The 24,182-nt window shown below is 49.1% G+C and overlaps 10 protein-coding genes across 10 annotated transcripts; 6 read left to right on the top strand and 4 right to left on the bottom strand.

Moving 5' to 3' along the window:
- Positions 1-74: 74 nt before the first annotated feature.
- On the bottom strand, positions 75-866 carry N7516_003159 (uncharacterized protein; the record flags this gene model as incomplete). Its single annotated transcript, XM_057215879.1, has 4 exons — positions 75-591; positions 648-701; positions 772-787; positions 836-866. 4 exons carry the CDS (start codon positions 864-866, stop codon positions 75-77), a joined length of 618 nt encoding a protein of 205 aa, XP_057077762.1.
- Positions 867-1,134: 268 nt separating this feature from the next.
- On the bottom strand, positions 1,135-3,023 carry N7516_003160 (bifunctional hydroxyethylthiazole kinase/thiamine-phosphate diphosphorylase; the record flags this gene model as incomplete). The annotated part of the gene is made up of 7 exons (XM_057215880.1): positions 1,135-1,389; positions 1,448-1,548; positions 1,603-1,979; positions 2,031-2,438; positions 2,495-2,630; positions 2,696-2,872; positions 2,924-3,023. The coding sequence occupies 7 exons, from the start codon at positions 3,021-3,023 to the stop codon at positions 1,135-1,137; spliced, it is 1,554 nt and encodes a 517-aa protein (XP_057077763.1).
- A 995-nt stretch (positions 3,024-4,018) lies between these two features.
- N7516_003161 (translation initiation factor eIF5) lies at positions 4,019-5,260 on the top strand (the record flags this gene model as incomplete). The annotated part of the gene is made up of 1 exon (XM_057215881.1): positions 4,019-5,260. The coding sequence occupies one exon, from the start codon at positions 4,019-4,021 to the stop codon at positions 5,258-5,260; it is 1,242 nt and encodes a 413-aa protein (XP_057077764.1).
- Positions 5,261-5,569: 309 nt separating this feature from the next.
- N7516_003162 (uncharacterized protein) lies at positions 5,570-9,428 on the bottom strand (the record flags this gene model as incomplete). The annotated part of the gene is made up of 4 exons (XM_057215882.1): positions 5,570-8,617; positions 8,638-8,955; positions 9,009-9,087; positions 9,325-9,428. 4 exons carry the CDS (start codon positions 9,426-9,428, stop codon positions 5,570-5,572), a joined length of 3,549 nt encoding a protein of 1,182 aa, XP_057077765.1.
- Positions 9,429-9,622: 194 nt separating this feature from the next.
- N7516_003163 (DNA ligase (ATP) CDC9) lies at positions 9,623-12,568 on the top strand (the record flags this gene model as incomplete). The annotated part of the gene is made up of 4 exons (XM_057215883.1): positions 9,623-9,690; positions 9,791-11,570; positions 11,741-11,971; positions 12,023-12,568. 4 exons carry the CDS (start codon positions 9,623-9,625, stop codon positions 12,566-12,568), a joined length of 2,625 nt encoding a protein of 874 aa, XP_057077766.1.
- A 503-nt stretch (positions 12,569-13,071) lies between these two features.
- dppV (dipeptidyl peptidase DppV) lies at positions 13,072-15,787 on the top strand (the record flags this gene model as incomplete). Its single annotated transcript, XM_057215884.1, has 8 exons — positions 13,072-13,265; positions 13,330-13,381; positions 13,434-13,672; positions 13,725-14,748; positions 14,797-15,019; positions 15,073-15,305; positions 15,359-15,570; positions 15,646-15,787. The coding sequence occupies 8 exons, from the start codon at positions 13,072-13,074 to the stop codon at positions 15,785-15,787; spliced, it is 2,319 nt and encodes a 772-aa protein (XP_057077767.1).
- A 398-nt stretch (positions 15,788-16,185) lies between these two features.
- On the top strand, positions 16,186-17,516 carry N7516_003165 (uncharacterized protein; the record flags this gene model as incomplete). The annotated part of the gene is made up of 3 exons (XM_057215885.1): positions 16,186-16,225; positions 16,333-16,527; positions 16,705-17,516. The coding sequence occupies 3 exons, from the start codon at positions 16,186-16,188 to the stop codon at positions 17,514-17,516; spliced, it is 1,047 nt and encodes a 348-aa protein (XP_057077768.1).
- A 743-nt stretch (positions 17,517-18,259) lies between these two features.
- N7516_003166 (zinc-binding alcohol dehydrogenase family protein) lies at positions 18,260-19,297 on the top strand (the record flags this gene model as incomplete). Its single annotated transcript, XM_057215886.1, has 1 exon — positions 18,260-19,297. The coding sequence occupies one exon, from the start codon at positions 18,260-18,262 to the stop codon at positions 19,295-19,297; it is 1,038 nt and encodes a 345-aa protein (XP_057077769.1).
- A 558-nt stretch (positions 19,298-19,855) lies between these two features.
- On the bottom strand, positions 19,856-20,907 carry N7516_003167 (uncharacterized protein; the record flags this gene model as incomplete). Its single annotated transcript, XM_057215887.1, has 2 exons — positions 19,856-20,217; positions 20,274-20,907. 2 exons carry the CDS (start codon positions 20,905-20,907, stop codon positions 19,856-19,858), a joined length of 996 nt encoding a protein of 331 aa, XP_057077770.1.
- Positions 20,908-22,617: 1,710 nt separating this feature from the next.
- Positions 22,618-24,048, top strand: N7516_003168 (uncharacterized protein; the record flags this gene model as incomplete). The annotated part of the gene is made up of 1 exon (XM_057215888.1): positions 22,618-24,048. One exon carries the CDS (start codon positions 22,618-22,620, stop codon positions 24,046-24,048), a length of 1,431 nt encoding a protein of 476 aa, XP_057077771.1.
- Positions 24,049-24,182: the final 134 nt, after the last annotated feature.

Here is a 24,182-nt window from a genome sequence, read left to right on the forward strand (position 1 = left end):
ATGTAGCCATATATCACAATGCATTTTCTCCTAGAACCTCTAGTATAGAAAGTCAAGTACCAAGACCCATCAAATCAAATCTTGGAAAAAGCCCCCAAAGCCCCCTTCGTACTCTCCTTCGTCTCCTTAACAAGTCCACTAACAGCCCGGAACGCCTCATGCGAAGCATCACCCAGAATCTCAAAAAGCACACTCTCACTACTCGTAACAACAGCCCCAGCATCCCTCAATCTAGCAAGCGCAATACCCCTCTCCTCGGGGTTAATACTACTAACGCCATCAACGAGGATGTAAACACGATGACCGCGCTCGAGGAGATCGAGCGTCGTCTGCGTCACGCAGATGTGCGTCTCGATTCCGACGATTATCACGTCGAGGGGCGTCGAGCCTGGAGCGGGGAGTTTCTTCTCGATCTCTGGGGTTATCATTGAGAAGAGGGTTTTATCTACGTCGGCTCGGATGTGTGCGCCGTTCAGGTGTTGTTGGAGTTCTGGTACGGTGTTACCGAGCTTGGCGCGGTTTTGAGTTGTAATGTACACGGGGATTTGAAGGGTTGAGGCTGCGCGGAGCATTTTTTCTGTTGTTGAGACGCTGTTTGGTTGGTTGGCTTTTTGGTTTTTATTGGTTTGGGGATATGGGATTCGTACAGTTTGGGGAATTCGTAGATTCCGGTGCGGAATTTGTCTTGGATGTCGCAGATGCTGTGGTAGGATGGCTGTTAGTCCTGGTTCTGGGCCTATCTAGGTTCTTTTGACGCTGGGTTTGGCATACAAGAGTGCGGGATTGCCTGGTTTGATGTTAGTGACTTGCATTGTGAGAATCATGGGTTTCTTACGAATTCGAGATGCACGCGCGGGAGTAGCCATGATTGCGATAGTTACGTAGTTTGTATGTGAGGATGGACAGGTTCTGGTAGGATGTACGTATAAAAGAAGTCTAAGAAAAGATGAATTGGCGGGAAAACGCGGGGAATCGGAGAAGTCGGAGATGCGGGGAAGCAGCCGAGGGAAGACGGTCTGGTATACTTCATATGCTCATATGCTTATATCTTTGATGTTTATTGTAGCCTTCAATCAATTCTAGTCAACAAATTGCATTAATATATACACATCGCTCGTCTACTAATCTAAACATCTATAGCTTCACCTCATGCACCTTGGCCCTACCCGCAAACCAGCTGTCATCACCGTTTGCCGCCGCTGTGCGGATAGCGTAAAGCTCGTCGACGAAGGCCGGGACGAAGCTGCCTGGGCCACGAACATACTCTTTGGCCGCTGCATTCTCCGCTGCGATCTCGTACATGAGAATTCCAGACAGAACCGCGAGGAGTCTGTCGGAGCGGTGGGCAGCCAAGAAACAACCTGAGATTGTGCCGATGGCACAGCCGGTCTGTCAATTCATGTTAGCTATATACTATTATAAAGCGGGGTTTGGAGAGGTTGCATACTCCGGTCACTTGGCCTAGGTATGGGTGGCCGTTCTCGACGGCAATGACCCGCTCGCCATCGCTGAGGTAGTCTGTTGCTCCGGTCAATAGCACAACGTTTCCTATGTCAAGTTAGAGGATAGTATCCATAGATAGATTCTCTCGGGTGTACATACGCTCCCGGCGAGCTAGATCCCGAGCCAAGGTGGCTTTTTGATTGCTGTCAAGGGTACTCGGTCCACTGTCGACACCACGCTGCTCAACAGCGCTGCTGCCCCAAACTTGGCGAATCTCGCCCTCGTTACCCTTAATCAGATCAAAGTAACCCCCGGCCATGAGCTGAGTCACTGCGTTGCGGCGAATGTGTGTCGCAGCTGCACCGACTGGGTCGTAGACCACTGGGTTGCCCCTCTCATTGTATGCCTTGATGGCTTTTAGGTAGTTTGGAACACTCTCGCTAGTCAATGTACCCATGTTGATCAGAAGGGCGCCATCAAACTTACACAAGTCCGTGGCTTCATCGCCATACGGAGACATGATGGGAGATGCGCCACTATAGAATGGTTAGCATGGAAAATGGCTCGGCTAGATGGAATAGACTGACATAGAAAGGGCAACGTTGGCCACAAAGTTCGACACAACGAAATTGATCATGTTGTGTACGAGGGGATGCACCTCTACCATCTTACGGATGATTTGGGGCACCCCATTCAACAAGACCTCGGCCTCGTTAGGGCGAGGAGGACTGGAAGCCTGCGCAAACCGAGGAGGGGTTCGGATGAGCTCGACGAATTGCTCAGCAGATGCTTTGGGGTTATCGGCTCCCACGATAGCGCTGACAATGGCCACTCCATCTAGTGCTTTCTTTGGTGACTGAGACTGATAGAGCACTCGCTGCACATTGGAGTGGTTGATGCCGCCGATTGAAACAGTGCCGATGGCGGAATCCTTGATGGCATCTAGGATGACTTGAGTACCTGCCGTCCCGATAACTGACTTGGTATTGGTTTTTCTATGAATGCTTAGCGCCTGTTGCTGAATGGTGGGATACTAGACATGCGGGCTTACGTGGGGGTGGCAAACATGGTACCAATTCCGATATAGTCGGCGCCATCTGCAACAGCCCTTTTTGCCTCCTCGACCGTGGATGTACTGATACCAATAATGGCATTCTCGGGAAGAAGCTTCTTTGCTTCGGTGAAGTCTATATCCGACATTAGTACATATATATAGATATAGATATATATTTGTGGAATCGTAGCAACGAACTCATATCATCTTGACCTAGATGCACGCCCTCGGCACCAATGGCAAGAGCCACATCGACCCGGTCATTGATCAAAAGAGGCACATTGTATTTCTTGGTCACTTGGTGTAGTTTCCGGGCAGTTTCCACCTGGAGACCAGTGTCGTTCGTTTTGTCCCGGTATTGCACCACGGTCACGCCTGCAGTGAGGGTTAGTTGGATAATTTATAGGAAGACTGGATACAACCCACCTCCTTGCAAAGCACTCTCTACCACTGTGCATAAATCTCGCCCCTTGAGAATGGCTGGGGTCGAATCCGTGACCAGGTAGAGCGACAGATCTACGGGCATGGTGTCTGGGCACTGGGCCGGGAAAGTGTGGGGGAGCTTCGGAGTAATATAAAGAGAAAGAGATCGAAATGAATAGCGTATTGACTGGGTCAGCAAGCTATCCTCGTACAACACAAAACACCGGACTTAAAGTGACTGAAGGAGATTGCCGTTTACGGTTGTGTGGCCGTGGTGGGGTTCTTGGAAGGTTCGGCCTGTACTCGTCCGGATATATAAAATTCACTTATATCACTTATATATGCTTCAATATTGTCAAGGGTTTAATTTAAAACACAATTAGAGTTAAACCTAAGAAAATCCCCTCCCAAAAATAACCCTGTATACTGTATATATGTCTACATGATGTTAATATTCAACTGTCAGTGTCAATGGTCTTTTTATACTCCGAGTTAACTCCGGCACGTGCGGGCTGACATAACCGTGATTTGTCAAATTCTGCTTTTCCTTTTCCTTTTCTTCCTTCCTTTCCCTCAACAACACACAAACACTCACAGGCATCGGTTATTCTCGAAGCCTTTATCTACCTACCGCGTGGAATTTCTATTCTACGCTATTCAACTTTCACTGGTTAGTTCAGCTTCGCCACCATCAATTTTCACCGTCCGCCAAAAGGTCCTCGACCTCTGACTCGGATTCCCCAAAGAACTTCGATCATTCCCAGAAAGCAACACGTTGAGAAGTTTCCCGCGAACTTGTCTATGTATTCGTCCTCCGTCCAAAATTTCGAACATCACCTGCCGCTCAAGCTGCAAACGTTTCGCGCGCCGAAACCTTGCAGCATACACCTTCGATCTTGTGGCTGAATAACCCGGATCTTTCCTCGATTTATCGTGACTTTTTCCTAAGAAATCACTTTTTATACCCCTAAAAAAAAGAAACTTGACGCGCATGTCTTGTCTCGTCAACAAAATCTTCATTCAGAATCCTTCCAGCTTTACCTTAAGCAAGCCCACTGTTCCATTTTAGTGAACCAATCGCTCAATCCAACCGTCATCATGGCCACCGTCAACATTCGCCGGGATATCACCGATCCCTTCTATCGCTACAAGATGGAGAAGCTCCAGGCTAAGGTCGAGGGCAAGGGCAACGGTATTAAGACCGTTGTCGTCAACCTGAACTCGGTTGCCCAGTCCCTCAGCCGGCCTCCTGCCTATCTCATCAAGTACTTCGGATTTGAGCTTGGTGCACAGGCCAACGCTAAGCCCTCTGACGAGCGTTGGATCATCAACGGTTCTCACGACGCCCCCAAGCTCCAGGATTACCTCGACGGCTTCATCTCCAAGTTTGTGCTGTGCAAGAAGTGCAAGAACCCCGAGACCGATGTCTTCATTAAGGACGAGAGGATTACCCTGGACTGCAAGGCCTGTGGTCAGCGCTCCGATGTCGACCCTCGCCTCAAGCTGAGCACCTTCATCGTTCGCAACAACCCCAAGGGTGGCAAGAAAGAGAAAAAGAAGTCCCGCCGTGAGCGAGAGAAGGAGAAGGCTGCCAATGGCGAGGATGCCAGCCCCGGTGACAGCAACAACTCCGAGAATGGCGAGGATGGAGATTATGCCCTCGAGGCTAACAGCGATGATGAAGTGACCCGTCAGGCCCAGGCCATCGAGGCCGAGGCCGAGATCAAGGATGATGAGTGGGCTGTTGACGTTTCCGAGGAGGCCGTGAAGGCTCGTGCCAAGGATCTCCCCTCGGACCTCAAGCGTGCCCTTGTCATTGAGGATGGTGACGATGAGGGAGCCGATGGACCCTCGTCCTACGAGCAGCTGGGAAGCTGGATCATTGACACCGCTGCTGAGAAGGGCGGTGTCACCAACGTCACTGATGTTGAGATCTACATGAAGGCCAAGGAATTCGGCATTGAGACCAAGCACAAGACTTGCGCCGTTCTGGCACAGAGCATCTTCGACAAGAAGATTGCCAAGCAGATTGAAGGCCGCGCTGGTTTGCTCAAGAAGCTGATCACTTCTGATCGTCATGAGAAGGCTTTCCTCGGTGGTACCGAGCGCTTTGTTGGTCAGGATCACCCGGAACTGGTCGCCCAGATCCCTGCCATTCTGCTGGGCTATTACCAGAACGACCTTGTGTCCGAGGAAACCCTCAAGGCGTGGGGTGCCAAGACCAGCAAGAAGTACGTCGACATTTCGACCAGCAAGAAGATCCACAAGGCTGCCAAGCCCTTCATCGAGTGGCTCGAGAATGCCGAGAGCGATGAGGACAGTGAAGAAGAAAGCGAGTAGACGGTTAACGTCGCCTACGCTATTCTGTATCCTTTGTTATTTGCTACCTGCGTCCATTCTTAGATTGAACACAGGCATTTTTGGACCCCTGTCTGACTTTCCCGTCTCGCTTGAACTGCTCAATTCGATTGCCATTTCGGTTTAGCTCACCAATCGCCACTCATTTGAAATAAAAATCAATATATTATTATTGCAATAATTCAGCCTTCATGCATTAGTAACATTTACGTACACGTACAAGTGAAGTATGGCAAAATACAATAGTCATATCTCATGCTGTGCAATGCTATCAACGATGAAATGCAAGAACTAGAACGCCACCTCAGCAAGTCTAACCTGCTCCCCCTCGCCACCGAAAGGAATGTTAGTAGCACCACCACAGTTCCCAGCATTGTCAGTAGTACCCACATCCGCTCCCAAGCGATGCCGCACAAAGACAAACCACGTCAAATCCACATTCCAAGCCTCCATCGCCCGAATCGCATCCTGAACAGCCTCATCCACAGACGTAGAAGCCCTCGAAGAAATGAAGTAATACTCAGGCCCAACAAACAGCGCAATCCAGTCACCAAGCATCTCGCAAATCCTATCACCCACTTCCAACGGCAATCGGACATGCGAAAGAACCGTGATGAAAAGGGAGACCAACGCACGCCACAGACGGTGGTGCGGCGTGAAGAATCTCGATCCCGGCGTTGACGGCGAGAGCGAAAGGGACGAAGAGAGGGCTAAGTGTAGAGTAGACGCTGGATCTCCCGATTCCGCGGAAGTCACAGTCACAGTCGTAGCTTGGGATCTGGCGCGGCGCTCGTTCGCGGCCTCGGCGTCGGCGCGCACTTTATCCCACACGCGACGGTATAGCCGGTCCCAGCGGGAGAATTCGGTTTCGACGCGCGTGGCCATGAAATCGCCTGCGCCTTTGCACATTGCTTCCATGGCCTCGCAGGCGGTTACAGTGACGAAGGTTTCTTCTTGGTGGTCTGGGGTGTCGGGGGTTCGAGTTGGCTCTGTGGATGGGGTTGCGATAAGGGATTTGGATTTTTCGTTTGCTTGTGATGAGGGGAAGATTATTCGGCTTGCTACTGTTGGCCAGAGCTCGTTGATTAGAGGGAGGAAGCTCGTTTCGTTTTGTGATAGGGCGGGTAGGACTTCGATGAGGATTGAGAGGAGGGAGCGCCGGAGGTAGGGAGATGGTGAGGTTAGGTGTGATGGGATAGATTTGACGATGTGGAGGAGGAGAGCATGGGTTTTGCTCAGTGGCTTCTCGGCGTCTTCTGGTTCTTTTGGGGGTGGGAGTGGCGACTCGTCCGATTCGGCTTGGTTTAGAAGCTCTTCGATGGACGGCTCTGGAGGAGGTTTGTCGTATGTTTCTGACCATGGCTTTTTGGGATGGGGGGTTTTGCCATCAGCATCTGCTAGTTCATCCTCAGCATGCCGTTTGGATTTGCGGTTGGCAATGTTCGCGGCAATGCTTGAGATAGAGATATTTTGGTATTGGGACTTGCGAGTATCGCGGGAGCCATTTTCTTTGCCCTCGTCGATTGTGAGCAAAGACGGTTTCTTCGCCCCTTCCTCGACGACCGCAGCTAGGGTCTTGAACATCATCTCAACGAGTTTAGGATAGCCGTGGTATAGATCCAGGATACCAAATATAGAATCAACCAGATCATCCAGATAAGGTATCAACCGGGAACCACAAAGCTTCACCATCATAAACAGGACCTGTGGCGGATATGGTGATACGTCGAAGGTATTAAGCTTCAACGCGACGGAGTTGACCAAATAGTCCACGTTTTCAATGATCATAGCACTCGTGTCTGGGTAGTTGCAGGCATTGGTCAAGATATTCAAACATGTCATGGCGTGACGTTGAAGGTTAGGGTTCTGTGATGCCAACAGCTGTAAAGTTGGGTAGAGCGCATCCATGAGTTCAGGTCGGAAGGCCTCGCCGAGTTGTTGAGCTTGGAGGGCCACAGATTCCAGAGCGAGGGCTGATGTACGCCAGTCACCTGTTCCATCAACTGACAGTTCGTTAAGTGTACTTAATGAGATGTAATACAACTCTTCAATCATTCCGCCACGGCCAGTTGACGAGACAGACCCGTCAACATGATCAAGGGAGATGAAATCGTCAAAATCGGCTGTTGCCGTAGTGCTGTCCCGCAAGAAAGTCATGGCCAACCAGAAAGGTGCAATGGCGGAATCACTTGATGTCGTGTGCATACGGTTGACAATCGATCGAGTGATCTCATTTCCAGACTCAGACAAGTTCAATCTAGTAATCATTGACCGTAGATCTTTGAGAGTTTGTTGCTGACTCTGGTGTTCCAAAATGATGGGTTGGAACACCTTAGATCTAGCATCGGTGCTGAGCACCTCCCAGTTGAATCCGGCATCCATCGAGGCTAACGGCTGGAGAGCATTGGTGTTTTGTTTGACAACGGCACTGACGCTATCACATAGGCCAGATGCCAAACCGCTCGTAAGCAAATCTGACCCAGATTGAACTTGGGACAGGATTTGGAAGACGGTAGAGATCTGACGAAGCCCCCATTGCTTAGCAGTTTCATCGTTCCCTTGCATGATTCGAGGGAAAGAAATGAGCCAGGTATGCAGTGATTCTTTCAAAGAATCCAACACTATGGGGTATGTTGTGGCAAGATGAGTTACATTCCGGTAAGCTTCATTCACTCCCTCGTCCTCTTTATCTGCCAGAACAACAACTGTTTCAACCATCATAGGGAGAGACTCCGCAAGTGTGGTCTGGCACTCTTCGATTACCATCAGGGAGAGCTCTAGGACGGCAGACTGTACCTCTGGTCGTTGATGACGGCGAACCTGGATAACATTTGCCAGCGCAAGCTTGATCTGTGTTGTGGTGGCCTTCAACCAGGATTCATCCAGAGCTATCTTATCGCTTCCCAGCTCGGGCGGGGAGACTTCCGAGGCTACACGGTCATTGAGAACAGCTCTTAGAAGCTGTGTGAGAATTTGCAAGGAAGTCTGGAGGAGCTTGTAGGACCTGCGAGTCTGTGTTGATGGCCTTAGAACCTTAGCCAGTGCCGACACAGTTCGCGGCATGATGCTGGCAAGCACCACGCGGTCTGTGACTCGAGCATATAGTGCTTGCAAAGCCTTGGCGGCTGCCAGACAAAGCTCATCTGATCTATCATCCACAATTCCCTCTAGCAGGATATATACTGTTTGATCGACAACCGTCGCGGTGCCGATCTCGTGATAGATTGTCCGTTCTGGAACAGCTCCTTCCAAGACCGTGAATATAGCACTGAGGCAGTCAAACCCAGCAATGCACAGCTCTTCCGAAACTTTAGGCTTCGGTAGTTGCTTCTCTTCCGCCTTGTTTGGGGAACCCCCACGATCAATGTCAACAAGATTATGAGTTGCTTGCCCATTGCAGGAGATAGTCGTTGCCGCCATCCATCGGCAACCAGTATCCGCAAACAGTGGACGGCGGACTCCAAACATCGCGCGGGTAGCCTTTGCGTTTCATTGAAGATATGCGACAATGGAAAGAATGCATATTCAGCTAGCTTCTCGTCGAGGGTATTGTTCGCCGCAAGTTCCTTCAAACAGTTGTGCACCGGCTCGAGGACTCGGGAGACATCGGCAGCAGAAGCTTGATTTCCTCGGAAACGGAGGCCCACAGCGCTGAGTTCGACGCACGGCGCACGGAGCTATTCAGAGATCAGCGCTGTTTGTCCTAAAAGGCGAATGAAGCATATCATACCTGCTTGAAAGATTCCTGCCGGAGGTTGTCCATTGCAGCCGAACAACACCTGGCAACGTCAGGGCCAAAAGATAGTAAGCTGGGTATTGAGTAGTATAGATCAGTCAAACATCAGGAGGGCCATTGTAAACACCATCTAGCAGACCCATCACGATCGAATACGGCGGGACTGCATCCCAAAACTGCACCGCTCTGTCATCATCTGCCGGCATAATTGAGCGGTGAACCTAATCTATCCCAAACGGGCAAGATAACACTGCACGTGACAAATTAGCGCGTCTCAACGCGTGGGAATCTCGACAGCTGCCTGCGGCACAGAGTAACAACCAGTGTTGCCTTGGCTATTTCAATTGGGGCTCTGGTCTGCTTGGAATATATATTGGGCCATATTCCGCGTCCATTTGTCTCCGAGAGAAACATCTATGCGGGTTTTGCGAATTCCAGAGCTTGCGCTTTTATCGCTCTCGCGCTCGAGACCTAGCTTCTGCATACGATCTGCAGGACACCACAACTTCTTGACCACACCAATCTCGAAGCTATCTACGGGCTTGTTATCTGCCAGTATTGCAGCCCAGCAAAATTCTAATTTGAAAACATTCTCACCATCGCGAATCATGGCCGATGACAAGAGCAGGAAACAGGCTACCCTGGGGTATGTACGGGATGGACAGCAGACGATTGGGTGCGTCGACAGTATTCGATGGCGCATGCGCCCTTTCATTCTGACAACACTCGGCTCTTGTTTTGGTTCATTCCGCTAATTCATTCTGTTTGTTTTGTAGGAGGTTTTTCGGCTCCGGTGCCAACCAACCGCCGAAGAAGCAAACCACATTAGCTTTTGGGGGAAGGAGACAAGCAGCAAGCAGTGATGCCGCTGATGCAGATACCAAGAATAACACCAACGGAGTCAAAGTGGAAGACGCCACCGACCCAACACCAACTGCTGCCCTCAATGAAACATTGTCAACGAAGGGTGTAAAGCGGGAAAAGAGCGCTGAGGCGGAAGAAAGCGATGGTTCCGATATCCAACCTGTTTCTAAGAGGCGACGAAAGGCCTCGGCAAAGACTTCTCCAGCTGCTAAGAAGCAATCCGCATCTCCGAAGAAGCCCAAGCCTACAGAGGCAAAGATCGAATCGCCGTCACCAAAACCAGTCATCGAAAAGCCCTCCGATGTTACCCCCGAAGAAAAGTCACCATCAGTAGAAGAGGAGGACGACCCATTGGAGAGCGAAGATGAAGATGACCTCAAACCGGAGGTCACGAAGAAATCAATCGAGAAATTCCAAGCCAAATTGAAAGGCACTGGTAAAGATCCATACCCAGACTGGAAAGCAGGCGCTCCTGTTCCCTATGCTGCATTATGTACCACCTTTTCTCTGGTAGAGATGACCAGAAAGCGCTTGGAAATCACGGACCACTGTTCTCTTTTCCTTCGCCAGGTTCTTCGCCTGACCCCTGGCGATTTCCTACCCACTGTCCAGCTGATGATCAACAAACTAGCTGCTGATTATGCCGGAATTGAACTGGGCATCGGAGAGTCACTGATAATGAAAGCTATTGGTGAATGTACCGGCCGCAGCCTTGCCATTATCAAAGCCGATCAAAGGGAAATCGGAGACCTGGGACTGGTCGCTGCTAAAAGTCGGTCAAACCAGCCTACCATGTTCAAACCCAAGCCTTTGACTGTTCGAGGTGTGCACGAAGGCCTTCTTGGAATAGCGAAGGTCCAAGGCCATGGATCTCAGGACAAAAAGATTTCAGGCATCAAGAAATTGTTGGCTGCAGCCGATGCCGACACTGCTGGCAAGGTAGGGGTAGATATCACCGAGAACAAAGGCGGCCCCAGCGAAGCCAAATTCATCGTTCGCTTCTTGGAAGGTAAGCTGAGACTGGGACTCGCAGAGAAGACAGTCCTTGTGGCTGTTTCTCGGGCAGTCCAGACCCATGAGGCTGAATCAGCCGGCAATAAGATCCCGTCCGCAGAGCAAATGGCCGAAGGTGAAAACATCTTCAAGACTGTTTACAGCGAACTTCCTGCCTATGAAGTAATCATTCCTGCCGTTCTTGAGCATGGTCTCTTGAAGCTGCCTGAAGTGTGCAAGCTTTCTCCCGGAATTCCTATCAAGCCTATGCTTGCCAAACCGACCAAGTCAATCACCGAAGTCCTTGACCGGTTCGAAGGGAAAGAATTCACTTGCGAATATAAGTACGATGGAGAAAGAGCCCAGATCCATTTTGTGTCTCCGGATTCTATCCACCAATATCCTGGTGCCTTGGACACATTACAAAAGGACAGCAAGGGACTCTCCTCAATCTTCTCCCGCAACTCGGAAGATCTTTCAAAGAAGTATCCCGATGTTCTAGGCAAGCTTGACACCTGGGTCAAACCCGACGTTAAGAGCTTCGTTCTTGATTGCGAGACTGTCGCATGGGATATGGAGGCCAAAAAGGTTCTTCCATTCCAGCAGCTGATGACTCGCAAGCGCAAAGATGTCAAAGCGGAAGATGTCAAGGTCAAAGTTTGCGTATACGCCTTTGATCTGCTTTTCTTCAATGGAGAGGTAAGATCATTTGTTTAATGTCTATGTTAGAGCGATTCGCTGGATCTCTCTTCTCTCTTTCCTCGCGATCCGGTGTTCTTTGCCACTTACAGCGGGGATGATGAGAGAAGAAAGAGGCATACCCAGTTGCTTTGAGTCATACCTGGTTGTTCTCGCTAACCTTTCAATAGCCCTGCGTGAAGAAGTCTCTACGAGAACGGCGAGAGCTTATGCATGAATGCTTCCAACCAATTGAGGGGGAGTTCCAGTTTGCCCAGTATGGCAACTCTAATGTCCTCGATGAGATCCAAGAATTGCTCGAGGCCAGTGTTAAAGCTTCTTGTGAGGGTCTTATGGTGAAGATGCTGGACACAGCAGAGAGTGGCTACGAGCCAAGCAAACGGAGTCGTAACTGGCTGAAGGTATGGTGCCTCTGTTGTTGATTACTTCAACCGTTGCTAACTTTTATACAGGTCAAAAAAGATTACCTCGCCGGTGTCGGTGACTCTCTCGATCTTGTCGTACTCGGTGCCTATTATGGTCGTGGAAAACGTACTTCGGTTTATGGTGCCTTCCTTCTCGCTGCCTACAACCCCAACAACGACACATATGAAACCATATGTAATATCGGCACCGGTTTCTCTGAAGTGCTACTTGAAGAGCTACACCAGACGCTAGTTCCCCTGGTAATTGACCGCCCAAAGCCATTTTACACTCACTCGGCTGTCCCCAAGGACCAACCGGATGTTTGGTTTGAGCCAAGACTGGTGTGGGAAGTGAAAACAGCCGATTTGACCCTCAGCCCCCGCTACCAAGCCGCTGCGGATGAGTTCCAAGGAACAACCGACGCTGGAAAGGGTGTGTCTCTCCGTTTCCCGCGGTATATTAAATCTCGTGATGATAAGAAGCCAGATGAGGCCACTACCACTCGTGCTGTGGCAGAGATGTATCGGAAGCAAGAAGCAGTCACTAAGGACACTACGACCAAGGGTGGTGTGGATGATGACTTTGAGTATTGAAGCGATTTTGTCAGGCGCACTATAGCGAGTGTAATTGAATTCATTGGATACTGGTATAACGGCCTCTCTCAATCGTATATGCATTTTCTAGAATGGAAATATTGCTCAGTTGGGGTCATTAGGGCTTACCGTGGTGCCACTTCTAGCCTTTTTGTGCCTCTTTATGATCATGGGGCAATCACAACCCGTACCAATCCATTTGTTTACTATTAATCTAACATCTAACAGTCTTTTCTAAAACAACCTTTGGAAAGCATATCATGACTAAGGTTTTTCTATAATTCCGGCTATCAGCGGCGGACTCCGTGGTGCTTGGCGCTGCAAGCCAAGCAGCTAAACTTTGCTCGGGCCCTATATCGGCCTACATCCGCCTTTCTTTGTTCATAGCACGTCTTCCTAAGGCCTTGGAAGCGGCAGATAGCACAAAATAACATCATGCATATCTGTCTTGGCACCGAAGAATGTAACATGCCCCCCTTTGCCGGCACAGTACCCTCTCCGCCATGGATACTAGCCCACTGCGCGTGTGGAGTCCCAACTCTTATATTTCAGTGTCAGTCCGAAATGCAGCCCGTCTGGTTCTCTGCACGTTACTCTTGAGCTGTGTGGGTGTATACCTGATTGTCGATATGCGTGTGTTTCAATTGACGACGACCCTCGGGTCGATCATTGTTTCTGCGGCAGCCCTTACTCCCGAGTCAGTGCTGATTCCCCACCCGATTGACTGATTGTACTTGGCTATTTGCTTATCTTTTTTATAGAGAGCTTATCACGGCTCCGAGACGGGGTGAAGCTATTCCTAATCCATCGGGGGTGAGTTGCACTGTTGTATGTGGATATCGACAATTTTATTGACCTGACATAGGAAGTCGCGCTTTTTTCCACTTCTGAGTACTCCTTTGAGACCCATGTTACATCGTCATGGTGGAGTCTGCTAGATCTAGAGACTGGAAAAGTGACTCAACTTACCAACGACAGCAATGTCTCCGAATTGACCTGGCTAGGGTCTACTGACTCGGGTCTGCTGTATATCAACGGTACTAATGCCGAGATTCCTGGAGGTGCCGAGATTTGGGTGTCAGATACCTCTGAATTTGCAACCTCGTAAGTTTACATGCATGTTTATTTGGATAAAACGTTCCTAACTTATACGCAGTGCTTACAAGGCAGCTTCGCTGCCGGCGCCGCTTTCTGGCCTCAAGACGACCATCACCAAGTCTGGAGATATTAACTTCTTGGTGTACGGAGAGTCCTGGCCTAATGGGACGGCGTACAATGAAGAGCTCGTAGCTAAGCCCCTAAGCTCGGCACGTATCCACGACAGTATTTACGTCCGCCACTGGGATACCTGGCTCACGACGAGGTTCAATGCTATCTTCTCGGGGACTCTGAAGAAGAACAAAGCTGTACATGGAGCCACATCCCGCTACACTTCTAGTGGGTCTCTCAAGAATCTCGTCGCAGGAGTCAAGAATCTTGAGTCACCTTACCCGCCGTTCGGCGATTCGTCTGACTATGCCATCTCCCCGAACGGAAAGTTGGTTGCGTTTAAGAGCAAGGCGCCTGAGTTGCCACGTGCAAACAACACTGCTTCATACATTTATCTTGTTCCCCATGATGGATCAAAAACGGCTGTGGCCATTAATGGCCCAGACAGTCCTGGCACACCGAAAGACATCAAGGGTGATTCGAGCAGTCCTGTCTTTTCCCCAGATGGCCGTCACCTTGCATATCTCCAAATGGAAGATATCTCCTACGAAGCGGACCGTCGCACGGTTTACGTTTATACCGTTGACTCCAAGGACACTATTCGCACATTGGCCAAGAACTGGGATCGGTCACCTGAGGCAATCAAGTGGACTGCTGACGGGAAAAACCTGGTTCTGAACACCGAGGATTCTGCACGCTCTCGACTTTTCCTGCTGCCCGCCGATGCTGGTAATGATTTCAAGCCTAAGAACTTCACCGACGGTGGCGCGGTGGCTGCCTACTACAGCCTACCTAATGGTGACTACTTGGTTTCTGGTTCCGCTATCTATACTAGCCGCACAGTTTACACCGCAAAGCCTGGAAAGGGTGTCACAGGCGTTATCTTTTATGCCAACGAAGTTGATCCTGCCCTGAAGAGCCTTAGTCCATCAGATGTTGATGAGTTCTACTATAAGGGCAACTGGACAGATGTAAGTCTCCCGTTTTCTCATGAAACTGAAGGGATATTGACGTTATAGATTCATTCCTGGATCATTTACCCCTCGAATTTTGACAAGTCAAAGTCATACCCGCTCCTGTTCTATATTCACGGTGGTCCTCAAGGCTCCTGGGCTGATTCCTGGAGCACTCGGTGGAACTACAAGGTTTTCGCCGACCAAGGATATGTGGTTGTCGCACCCAACCCAACTGGTAGCACTGGGTTTGGTGATAAACTTACCGATGAGATCGCGAACAACTGGGGTATGTGATTTCCATCGCTCATTCCTACATTACCTTCTAATAATGATCAATAGGAAGCTACCCTTACGACGACTTGGTCAAGTGTTGGGAGTATGTCCGAGATAACTTCGACTTTATTGATACCGATCGCGGCGTGGCAGCTGGTGCTAGCTACGGTGCCTTCATGATCAACTGGATCCAGGGCAATCCTCTAGGCCGCGAGTTCAAGGCGCTAGCCAGCCACGATGGCACATTTGTGGCCGATGCAAAGGTCTCGACCGAGGAATTGTGGTTTATGGAGCATGAGGTATGTACCTTATTGGTGATATTTTCTCGGTTCGTATACTAACCCTTCCGAAGTTCAACGGCACGTTCTGGGACAACCGAGACAACTATCGTCGGTGGGATCCATCTGCTCCAGAGCACATTAAACAGTTCGCTACCCCACAGCTCATTATCCATAGTGAACTGGATTATCGACTTCCTATCTCTGAGGGTCTGGCGCTTTTCAATGTTTTGCAGGAGCGAGGTGTACCAAGCAGGCTGCTCAGCTTCCCTGATGAAAACCATTGGTACGTACAACGGATCCCTTTGATTGGGGATGCATCATCAGAGTGTTCTAGGGCTAACTCAATGGCATTGAATAGGGTCATCAACAAAGAAAACAGTCTTGTCTGGCATCAACAGGTCCTGGGATGGCTCAACCAGTACGCTGGCATTGACACCCTAGGCTCTGTCAGTTTGGATGACACTACAATTCCTGTTGTAGATTACAATCCTCAGTTTTAGGTCGCGTTTACTGTAAGTGACGGTCTTCTGCCCATCATGTCTCAGATAGTTTGTTTTGAAGATGTTTGTGTTTCATAAATATTTCTTTCTTCGCGGTTTCTATGCTGTGTCAAACTTCTATGTATATGACAATGGAATCATCACAAATTAAATACCTTTCTTTAATGTAGTTTGTGCAGTATGGTTGTCTCATGGAATCTTGGAATCTGGCGGGTTACCAACAGCCAAGATATAAAAGTTCCCACCAGCAAACGCATTACCTATCAACCTCAAACGCATCACCACTCTTCCAATTCCTCCTTCTCACCAGATTTTTGTCTTCTCTACCATCTCTCTGCCATCTCTCTTCTCTGTCATCTCTCTCCATCAACCTTCTTTCGCAGTTATCAACAACCATCATGCCTCCCAAACCTTCCTCCCGTAAGGGCGTCAAGAAGGGTATGTCCCGTACTTTGTCCCCCATCCATCATCATCGCCCATCAGGAAGAAGAAGAAAGGTACAAAATCAGTCATCTTAGAGAGAGCTAACAGCAGCTCCCCGCCAGGAGTCTCCAAGACGGAGTCTTCCGCCGAGACCCAACCTCCAAGTGAGTACTGGAATCAGCTTACAGACCTTCAACAGGCTTTCCTTGATGGCGCTACACAACAGACAGGTTCTAACCCATATGCCTTTGGTACAGAGATCAAAACTGAGATACCATCCCCCACTCCCGCTTCCGTCGCCAATGATGCAAATGAGAGTGAGTACAGTTTTGACTTGACTCCTGTTCCTGGCTCAATCTCAAGCCCATTCCCATATACCAAGGATGATCTTACCCTATGTCACGCTCCCACTGCTGATCCCACCGGCTAACCTATCTTTATTTCCCGAAATGGACGGTGGGACTGGTATTATCTTGCCTCTAACAATAACATAGAGTCTTCCGCTACCCCTGCCAATGAGACGACCAACGGAAATGTCAAGAACACAAAGAGTGAGTTTGCCAATGGCCTCAGGCTTTCCCTGAACCAATTTCCCTGTACCGTGGACGATATGACCTTGTTTCCTTGTCCTAATTATGGTCCCAATTACGCCGACGGTCCTACCTTCTCTTCTCAAAACGGACGTTGGGAATGGATCTTTCTCCCCTCTAACATAGATACAGAGTCTTCCCCTCCCAAGGTCAAGATGGAGGACATCCCCGAGGCCAATCCAAGAGTTCAGCGACCGAGCAACCCCGTCTCGACCACATTCTCCATCGCCGACTTGGACCGATTCGCTTTCTCATACGGTGCCATCGGCAGCGACGATGATATCTCCCCTGTGCCCTCGCTGGTGGAAAACATAGCCGAGCAAGCCAGGACCGCGAAGCATGTGAGGTTCTTCATGAACACTACCCACGACAAGCACTTTGTCCCCATCGAAGTGCCCCCTCTCACTGGTAACGCCAACTGGGGTCCCTGGCTGGCTGCCATGCGCCTGCTCTTCCGCCAGCACTCGGTGTGGCCTATTGTAACTTCGGAGCTTCAGCCACTATCTCCTAACCACAACCTGTACCTGTGGTACCAGCGCATGTGTGATTGTGCAGTTGCCCTTATCTACGCCAACGTCTCTGAGGAGGTTCGCAGAACTTCTTGTTTCATGAGCACCGCGCACGAAGATGATGCCGATGTTCTGATGTCCCACCTGTACGCTCACTACTCCGAGCCTGGTTCCACTCACTCTCATGAGGAGTCTGAACTTGATTAGGTGGGTTGTGCTTGGGGTTTTACGAGGATTTGTGTGTTATGGGAGTGCCCATTGCAATATGTACATTGTCCTCGGTCTCCCTGATCTTTCGATATCTGATCTTTAATGCTTTTTTATTTGCATGTAATGTGCAGGCATAAGACTTTTGTTTTTTTTTGGATCTTAACAAGTTGTTAATGCTACACGCATAAGTCGGGAATTAGACGAGATTTGAAACAAGTTCACCCCAGTGTAGACAATTATGTAGGCATTGCCCTTCAATTAATAGAATTAGGTAGGATAGTAAGTGGAGAAGACAAAATCGAGCAAGGCTTGATGGAGCTGCCTTTTACTTCCACGTATCTTCGAATGGGTTTCAACGTTCTCTTCCTAACACAACTTATGTCCGTTGGTATATCCAGCGCTAATGACGATAGCCTTCGGATTTAACGCCAGATTATCTATCCTTAAGGCCGAAACAATGTTGGTGACTTTGTCTCGGCCTTAAGGAATGGGGCCACAGTACAGTAATTGAATATCCCTCAACAGTAATAGGCGTAGAAAATAGTTGCTTGGGGTATCGGAGGTAAGGTAAAGTCCAGACAATTTACGAATGTGACAAGCAACTACATACATGTTTGGATATAAAACTTAGAATTCATAGACCTTCCAATTACACCACATTCCACATTTGACTCAGGCTGTTCAAGTTGGCCCACCTCTTCAACAAAAGAACATTCACAGCAATCTGCTAGATACCCGCCATGACTGGAACTCATCACGCCGCCGTCCTCCCACAGAAGGGAGGTCCCCTGTCTGTTGAGGAACGCGCCACACCCGAGCCCGGTCCAAATGAAGCTCTCATAGAAGTCAAGGCTGTCGCCTTGAACCCTGTCGACTATTACCAGCGTGACTTCGGCATTCCTCCTGTCCCTATCTACCCTGCTGTGATCGGGTCCGATACTTCAGGTCTCGTCGTGAAGGTAGGCTCGAATGTCACCACTGCACCCGCACCAGGAAGCCGAGTTATTGCGTTCGCCTCCTCCTTCTATCAAAATGGCTCGGCAGACCACGGCGCCTTCCAAAAATACGCCCTAGCACAATCTGAAGGCGTCATTGCACTTCCAGACAACCTCTCGTTTGAGGAGGGTGCTGTACTCCCCTTAGCTGTCTTAACCAGCTTAACTGCCTGGACCACAATCGGCATCTCGCTCGGCACCAAGTACACCCCGCAGGATAAACAGGCGGTGCTGATTTGGGGTGGAGCTAGTAGCGTTGGCACTTTGTCCGTTCAATCGGCCAAGTCACTCGGCTTCACGGTCTACGCTACCGCTAGTCCCAAACACCATGATTACCTTAAGAAGCTCGGAGCGCGCGCGGTTTTCGGCTACAAAGCGGGTGATGTCGTCTCACAGATCGTTGAAGCTGTGAAGAATGATGATGTTAATATGTACACTGCACACTGCGTTGTTGATGGAGGTCTGCAGCCAACTCTGGACGTTCTTAAAGAAACGAAGGGCGATGCAGCCGCCAAGGTTGTCCATTCGCCTATGCTTCCCCCAGATCATCCAACGCTTGAGAATACGGAGATTACGTTCAATTTCCCATCAATGGATCCGACTGAAAGGAGCAAGCATATCTATCAGTGTTTCCATGAATGGCTAAATGACGGTCTGCAGTCCGGTTCAGTTGTTCCCAGCCCGGCTCTTCAGATTGAGGTTGGCGGGCTAGACGGTTTGAATGCAGCACTGGATAAGTTGAGGGCTGGTGTCAGCGGGGCTAAGATTGTTTTGCCAATCTGATATGTTGTCAGATGTTGTTTGCGGGATGCTAGCGAAATGATGAATTAATGAATCACTCTCTACTGCGTAATATAAAGCTCATATAACAAGAACATCAGAATGGCGAGAGTTCGACTTTTCCGGCGGCATACAGGATTTGCTCGCTAGGTGGACCACATACTAACCTCATTGTCTGGCGGTTTGAATTCTTCTGTCCTTGATGATATTTCCTTGATTATTTATATCCTATGATATTTGTAAGACACAAGCGTGGTGTAGATCTATTATCTCATAACTTGTTTTGCTGGGAAGACAGCGTCAACTGGTTGGTTCTGCAACTACCCGTACTGTACTTGTACTGTGAACTATTTCCGTCTATACATAGCCCTTTGACAGCACATTTGATAATATGTGGAATGTTGTACTAGCTGCAATTTCAATCGAGACAGCTATGACATGCATCTTTCAAAGACGGGGAAGAGAACACTAAAAGGGAAGAGAAAATGCTTCAAACTACGAGTTTTTCCACTATATATGTATATTTATGGGATGTAGGACGACATGACTCCAACCCAAGATCTAGAACCCGTTCAGATTATTCTGCGCCGTAATAACATCCCCCTTATCCACGAAGTCCGCCAGGACCAGATTCGGCGCACGCCCATATAGCCCAGCACATAGCGCCGCCTGGGCACCAATACTACCCTGCCCCGTCGCAGCATTAGTAGTATCTGCCCTCTGGCGAGCTGGAATCTTTACGCCGAAAACATCTATATCAAGGAAGTGGTTGACAATGCTCATACGGCCTGTAGCGGCGGCGCCAGGGGGCCGGTCGATACTGCAGTTTGAGAAAGAGGGGTCTGTGACGCCGTAGGCAGTCTCAAAGTAGTAGGCGAACTCGTCTAGAATGTAGTTCACTTTTGTAGTGTCGGCACCGTAGTCTGGAGATTGTTAGTTTCAATGTGTATATAGCTCTTTGTGACTGTTGCTTTTTTACCTAGGAATACGACCAGTCTCTTTCCGCTGGATATCATATCACCCAGTGTGGGCCAATCTGTAATTGCTAGAGGATTTGCGGACGGAACATAGACATAGTTGGTAATTCCGCTGCTTGCAAAAGTGTCTCCAAATTCGGTGATGGCTACTGAGTCTCCGTTTGTCAAGAGGAGACTGACGACTTCGTTCGGGTTTGCATCCAGCCAGCTCTTGATTGTCTCCAAGTACGATTTGAGTGGACCCGCATCTTCAAGCAAGCATGATGTATGGCACAGTTCTAACACATCCCTATCAAGGACGGAATGGTGTGTTTGTACTTGTAGGTACCGGATTCCCATGTCGAGTTGGGCTTTTATATCGATGTTTTGGTTTTGCTGGGGCAAAGGCCCGACAAATGCGGAGTCGTGGGAACCCAAAAATGTGATATTTGAGTAGGACCGGGTGCAGTACTCTGAGCGACCATTGCAGGTTGTTGGTGCTAGGGTTGACATCGACGGGGTGGTCGAGGATATAGACACCGAGGACTGAGATACTCGCGGTGCTAGTGTTCCTGTCCCTGGCACTGCAGTTACAGGCTGGAGAAGTAGGAGAGCACTCAGCATTGCACGTGTTAGTCTCTGGTAGATTCGGGCCATGGTTTTTGAGGCTGCCTTAGGTTATACTTGGTTCTGAGCAGGAAGGCGCAAAGGTGCGATATTTCCCCTTTTTATGCTCCATAAGTTCCTTCTTGTCCTTGCTGATATCGTGATAAATAGTATCTGCTGTCCCCGGTCACGCAGGAGCGACAGCTGCTCCCGCAAGAGTGATATCAGCTGCCCCCGCGAGGGGTGATATGCTCGCGCTGGTTCCCACGTACATTCCGCATGTCGATGGATGACCAAATGGGAACCCCAAGGTAGAGGGAGGGAAATAAATGGAAACTGACCATAATCACATCGACTGTGAGATGATATACCCCTAGTGAGAGAACATGATCATGAATATGCTAGTCTCCGCGTGACCACAGCCAGGCACCAATGGCGGGCCTCATCGATGGTCACCCCTAGCTATTCTTGGTTAATCGGAAATAGTTTGACTTTCGAGAGACTTCTCTTTAAATGCAAATGATTTGAGATAGGGAAGCTTCAATGTTTCTTTAAATATCGCTAGTACGGGTACGGGTCTCCTGTGCGGGTAAGGGTCGGGTTCAGTTAGTTGTAGTCATGAACATGGATGGTCGCTGCTTGAACGAGACTAGACTCATTGTATAGTCTATGCAACCGAGATATATAAATGCCATCCAAAGATCGATAGTCATTAACATAGGCCAGTGATCGATTGATTATTTAGTTGGGATGAGTGAATATCCTACATTATATCTAGTACACCTACCCTGCCACATACAAAATTACTTGATTCATTCATGGACCTGTTAACCTCGGTATAGCTTTTATGTTATTTAAATTTCTCCCGTTTCTCGACTTTGTATTTGCTACGCCTCTTGTATTTTCTGCAAAGGTGTACATTAGTTGCCTCATGGTATGGCAGGGGTTAAATAGCCACATCGCTTTTCGAAGCTTCAGATTTTTCATTGGCAGGCCAAATCGAATCCTCTCCCCTTCAAATTTATATAACTCTATGCTGTGTGTCTTGTTGGGAGGTTGATATTGCGTTACACTACATTAACACTGCTTGTTGGTAATCGCTGATCGAAGCAATGCCACAAAAGATCAGCGACTGTCTACATTCAGTACTCTGCTTGGAGTACAGATCGACGTCAACTGTAATACAGCAGTCTTATCAAGCAGAATTTTCTTTTGTCTTGTAGGAGGGCGAAAATGCACCACAGTATCTCCGACAACCAAGACCATTAGAAACCAACATGTCTTCAAAAGGCTATTTGATGTGAATGCTACAATATCAAGAATTAAGATATTAATTCCTCGATAAATACCTTCATGGTTACCAGATTTAGAGTTACACAGAACGTGGACTATCATTCACTTGTAGATACCCTGCATTAGAAGTGTAGGACGGACTGCAGAGCATCGTCCAAGTACGTTCAGCCGATCAGTCCAAATTTCGAGGCCTTGAAATCTATTTAAGAGATCGTTTAGCATGGGTAGAAGCCCACGATTACCCTCATTATACAGGAACTGGGCATTTCTCACTTCCACCACTCTACCTGTTCTGTCTCCGTTTGCTGTGCAAATTCCAGTATTCAACTGGGGAGTCGACTTGATAAACCAACCCAACCTTCGAGTCACTCCGCTTCAATGTCGTCTTCTAAATCCTTTTTTTCCTCCTTTTCCCGCCTCCCCATTCTCTTTAGACGAGGGAGGGTAAGGGATTCGAATCTCACAAACATGTTCCAACCCTACAACCTTACTCCGTTAGACCATTTTTCACCTCCAGGACATTTCAGTATATCTCTCACGTTTAGTTTAATTGACAAGGATCGTGTTCACGTCCTTCAGCGAATGGAGGATGCGGTGGCTCGTCTGGTCTCCAAATTTCCCTTCCTGGCCGGGATGGTGGTACCGTCTACCCAGCCAGATGGTAGAAGTAACGCACTTCAGGTGCGGCCTGCCACTGCTACCGAGCTTGAAGATTGCCCTATCCTGGTTACCCAGCATCATACAGAGTCCACCGCTGTTGCCGTGGATGGGAAACTCAACACTGCCTTGATGCCGTTCCCAATCGTCTCTCCACCACGTAACCCTTCTCCTGTGCTACGGTTAAAGGCCAATGTGTTGGAAAGCAAGTTGTACCTGGTGTGTTGCTTTGATCACCGAGTAATGGATGGCTCAGGCTTTTTGCGTTTGGCTGCTACTTTGGCCGCTTTCTGTGGAGATCTAAATGCCCCAGGACCATTCACAACTCCACATGAACAAGAAGAAACAAGGCAGCATATCAAGGAGGTTGCCTCTACAGCCACACCGCACGATCTTCAATGGACGACCTTTCCTACTCCAACAAGCGAAGACAAAATTCCCACGGATTATAGTCGAGTGCCCATCAGTTCTCCTCATGTACTCGATGGCCAAAGGATAAAAATGCTGCACGAGGCCTGCAATTCGGCTTTACAAACTCTTCCTGGGAAATATAAGAAGGATCTTCCCGGGATGTCCCTTCCACCTAGTCTGGTCGTCACCGCGCTAGTGGGAATATGCAGCAGTCGTGCCCGCTTGAGGGCTTTCCCCAATGAGCCGGAACTCTCGTCTAAGATGTTCATCGTGGAAAATATTCGAAAGGCACTCGATTTACGCCGGGGATATATGGGAAACACTATCGTGGGCACCGAAAGCAAGTGTGATGGCTCTGCACCTCCTCCACCTGTGGCCTTGAGAAATATCAATGTGCCAGAGCCTCTCAGCCCGGTAGGGCCGGAAGATATCTGGCGGATCTGCAACGTTGCCCAGTCTCTCCAGGAAGCATCAGGGCTCTTGAACAAGCAGTATGCGCAGGGTGTGGTCGCGAAAATGTCCCGCGAGCATGATTGGAGTTCATTCCGACCTGGATGGGGGGTCAATTTTCTTGTATCTAATATCAAGTCAGCATCGCCTTATGTGGAGTATGGCCCACTCGGAGATCTTCAGTTGTTCGACTTGGTTTTCGATACAGTTCCTGGCTTTTGCTGGATAATGCCTAACCTTCCGTCTGATGCTGCATCATCTCATTCATGCTGGAGATTGCGATGGATTTTGGAACGGGCGGCGATGGAGTGTCTATCGAGCGATCCCCTCTTCCAGTGGGCTTCCGCTCCTAGTACAGTCTCCACGTCCGCCGGTATCTAATTCAAACGACCTGTTATTTTTGTGGGCTCGGTAGTTACATCTTGATAAACCATGTCTTACGATATGAGGCCGGGTTTTCGGGCTTTCGGGGTTCCTATGAATATATACTCTCAAGATACTCTCGAGAAACCTAT

This window comes from Penicillium verrucosum (assembly GCF_028828655.1).
Source record: "Penicillium verrucosum strain IBT 35672 chromosome Unknown utg000001l_segment0_segment0, whole genome shotgun sequence".
Classification (NCBI taxonomy): Eukaryota; Fungi; Ascomycota; class Eurotiomycetes; order Eurotiales; family Aspergillaceae; genus Penicillium; species Penicillium verrucosum.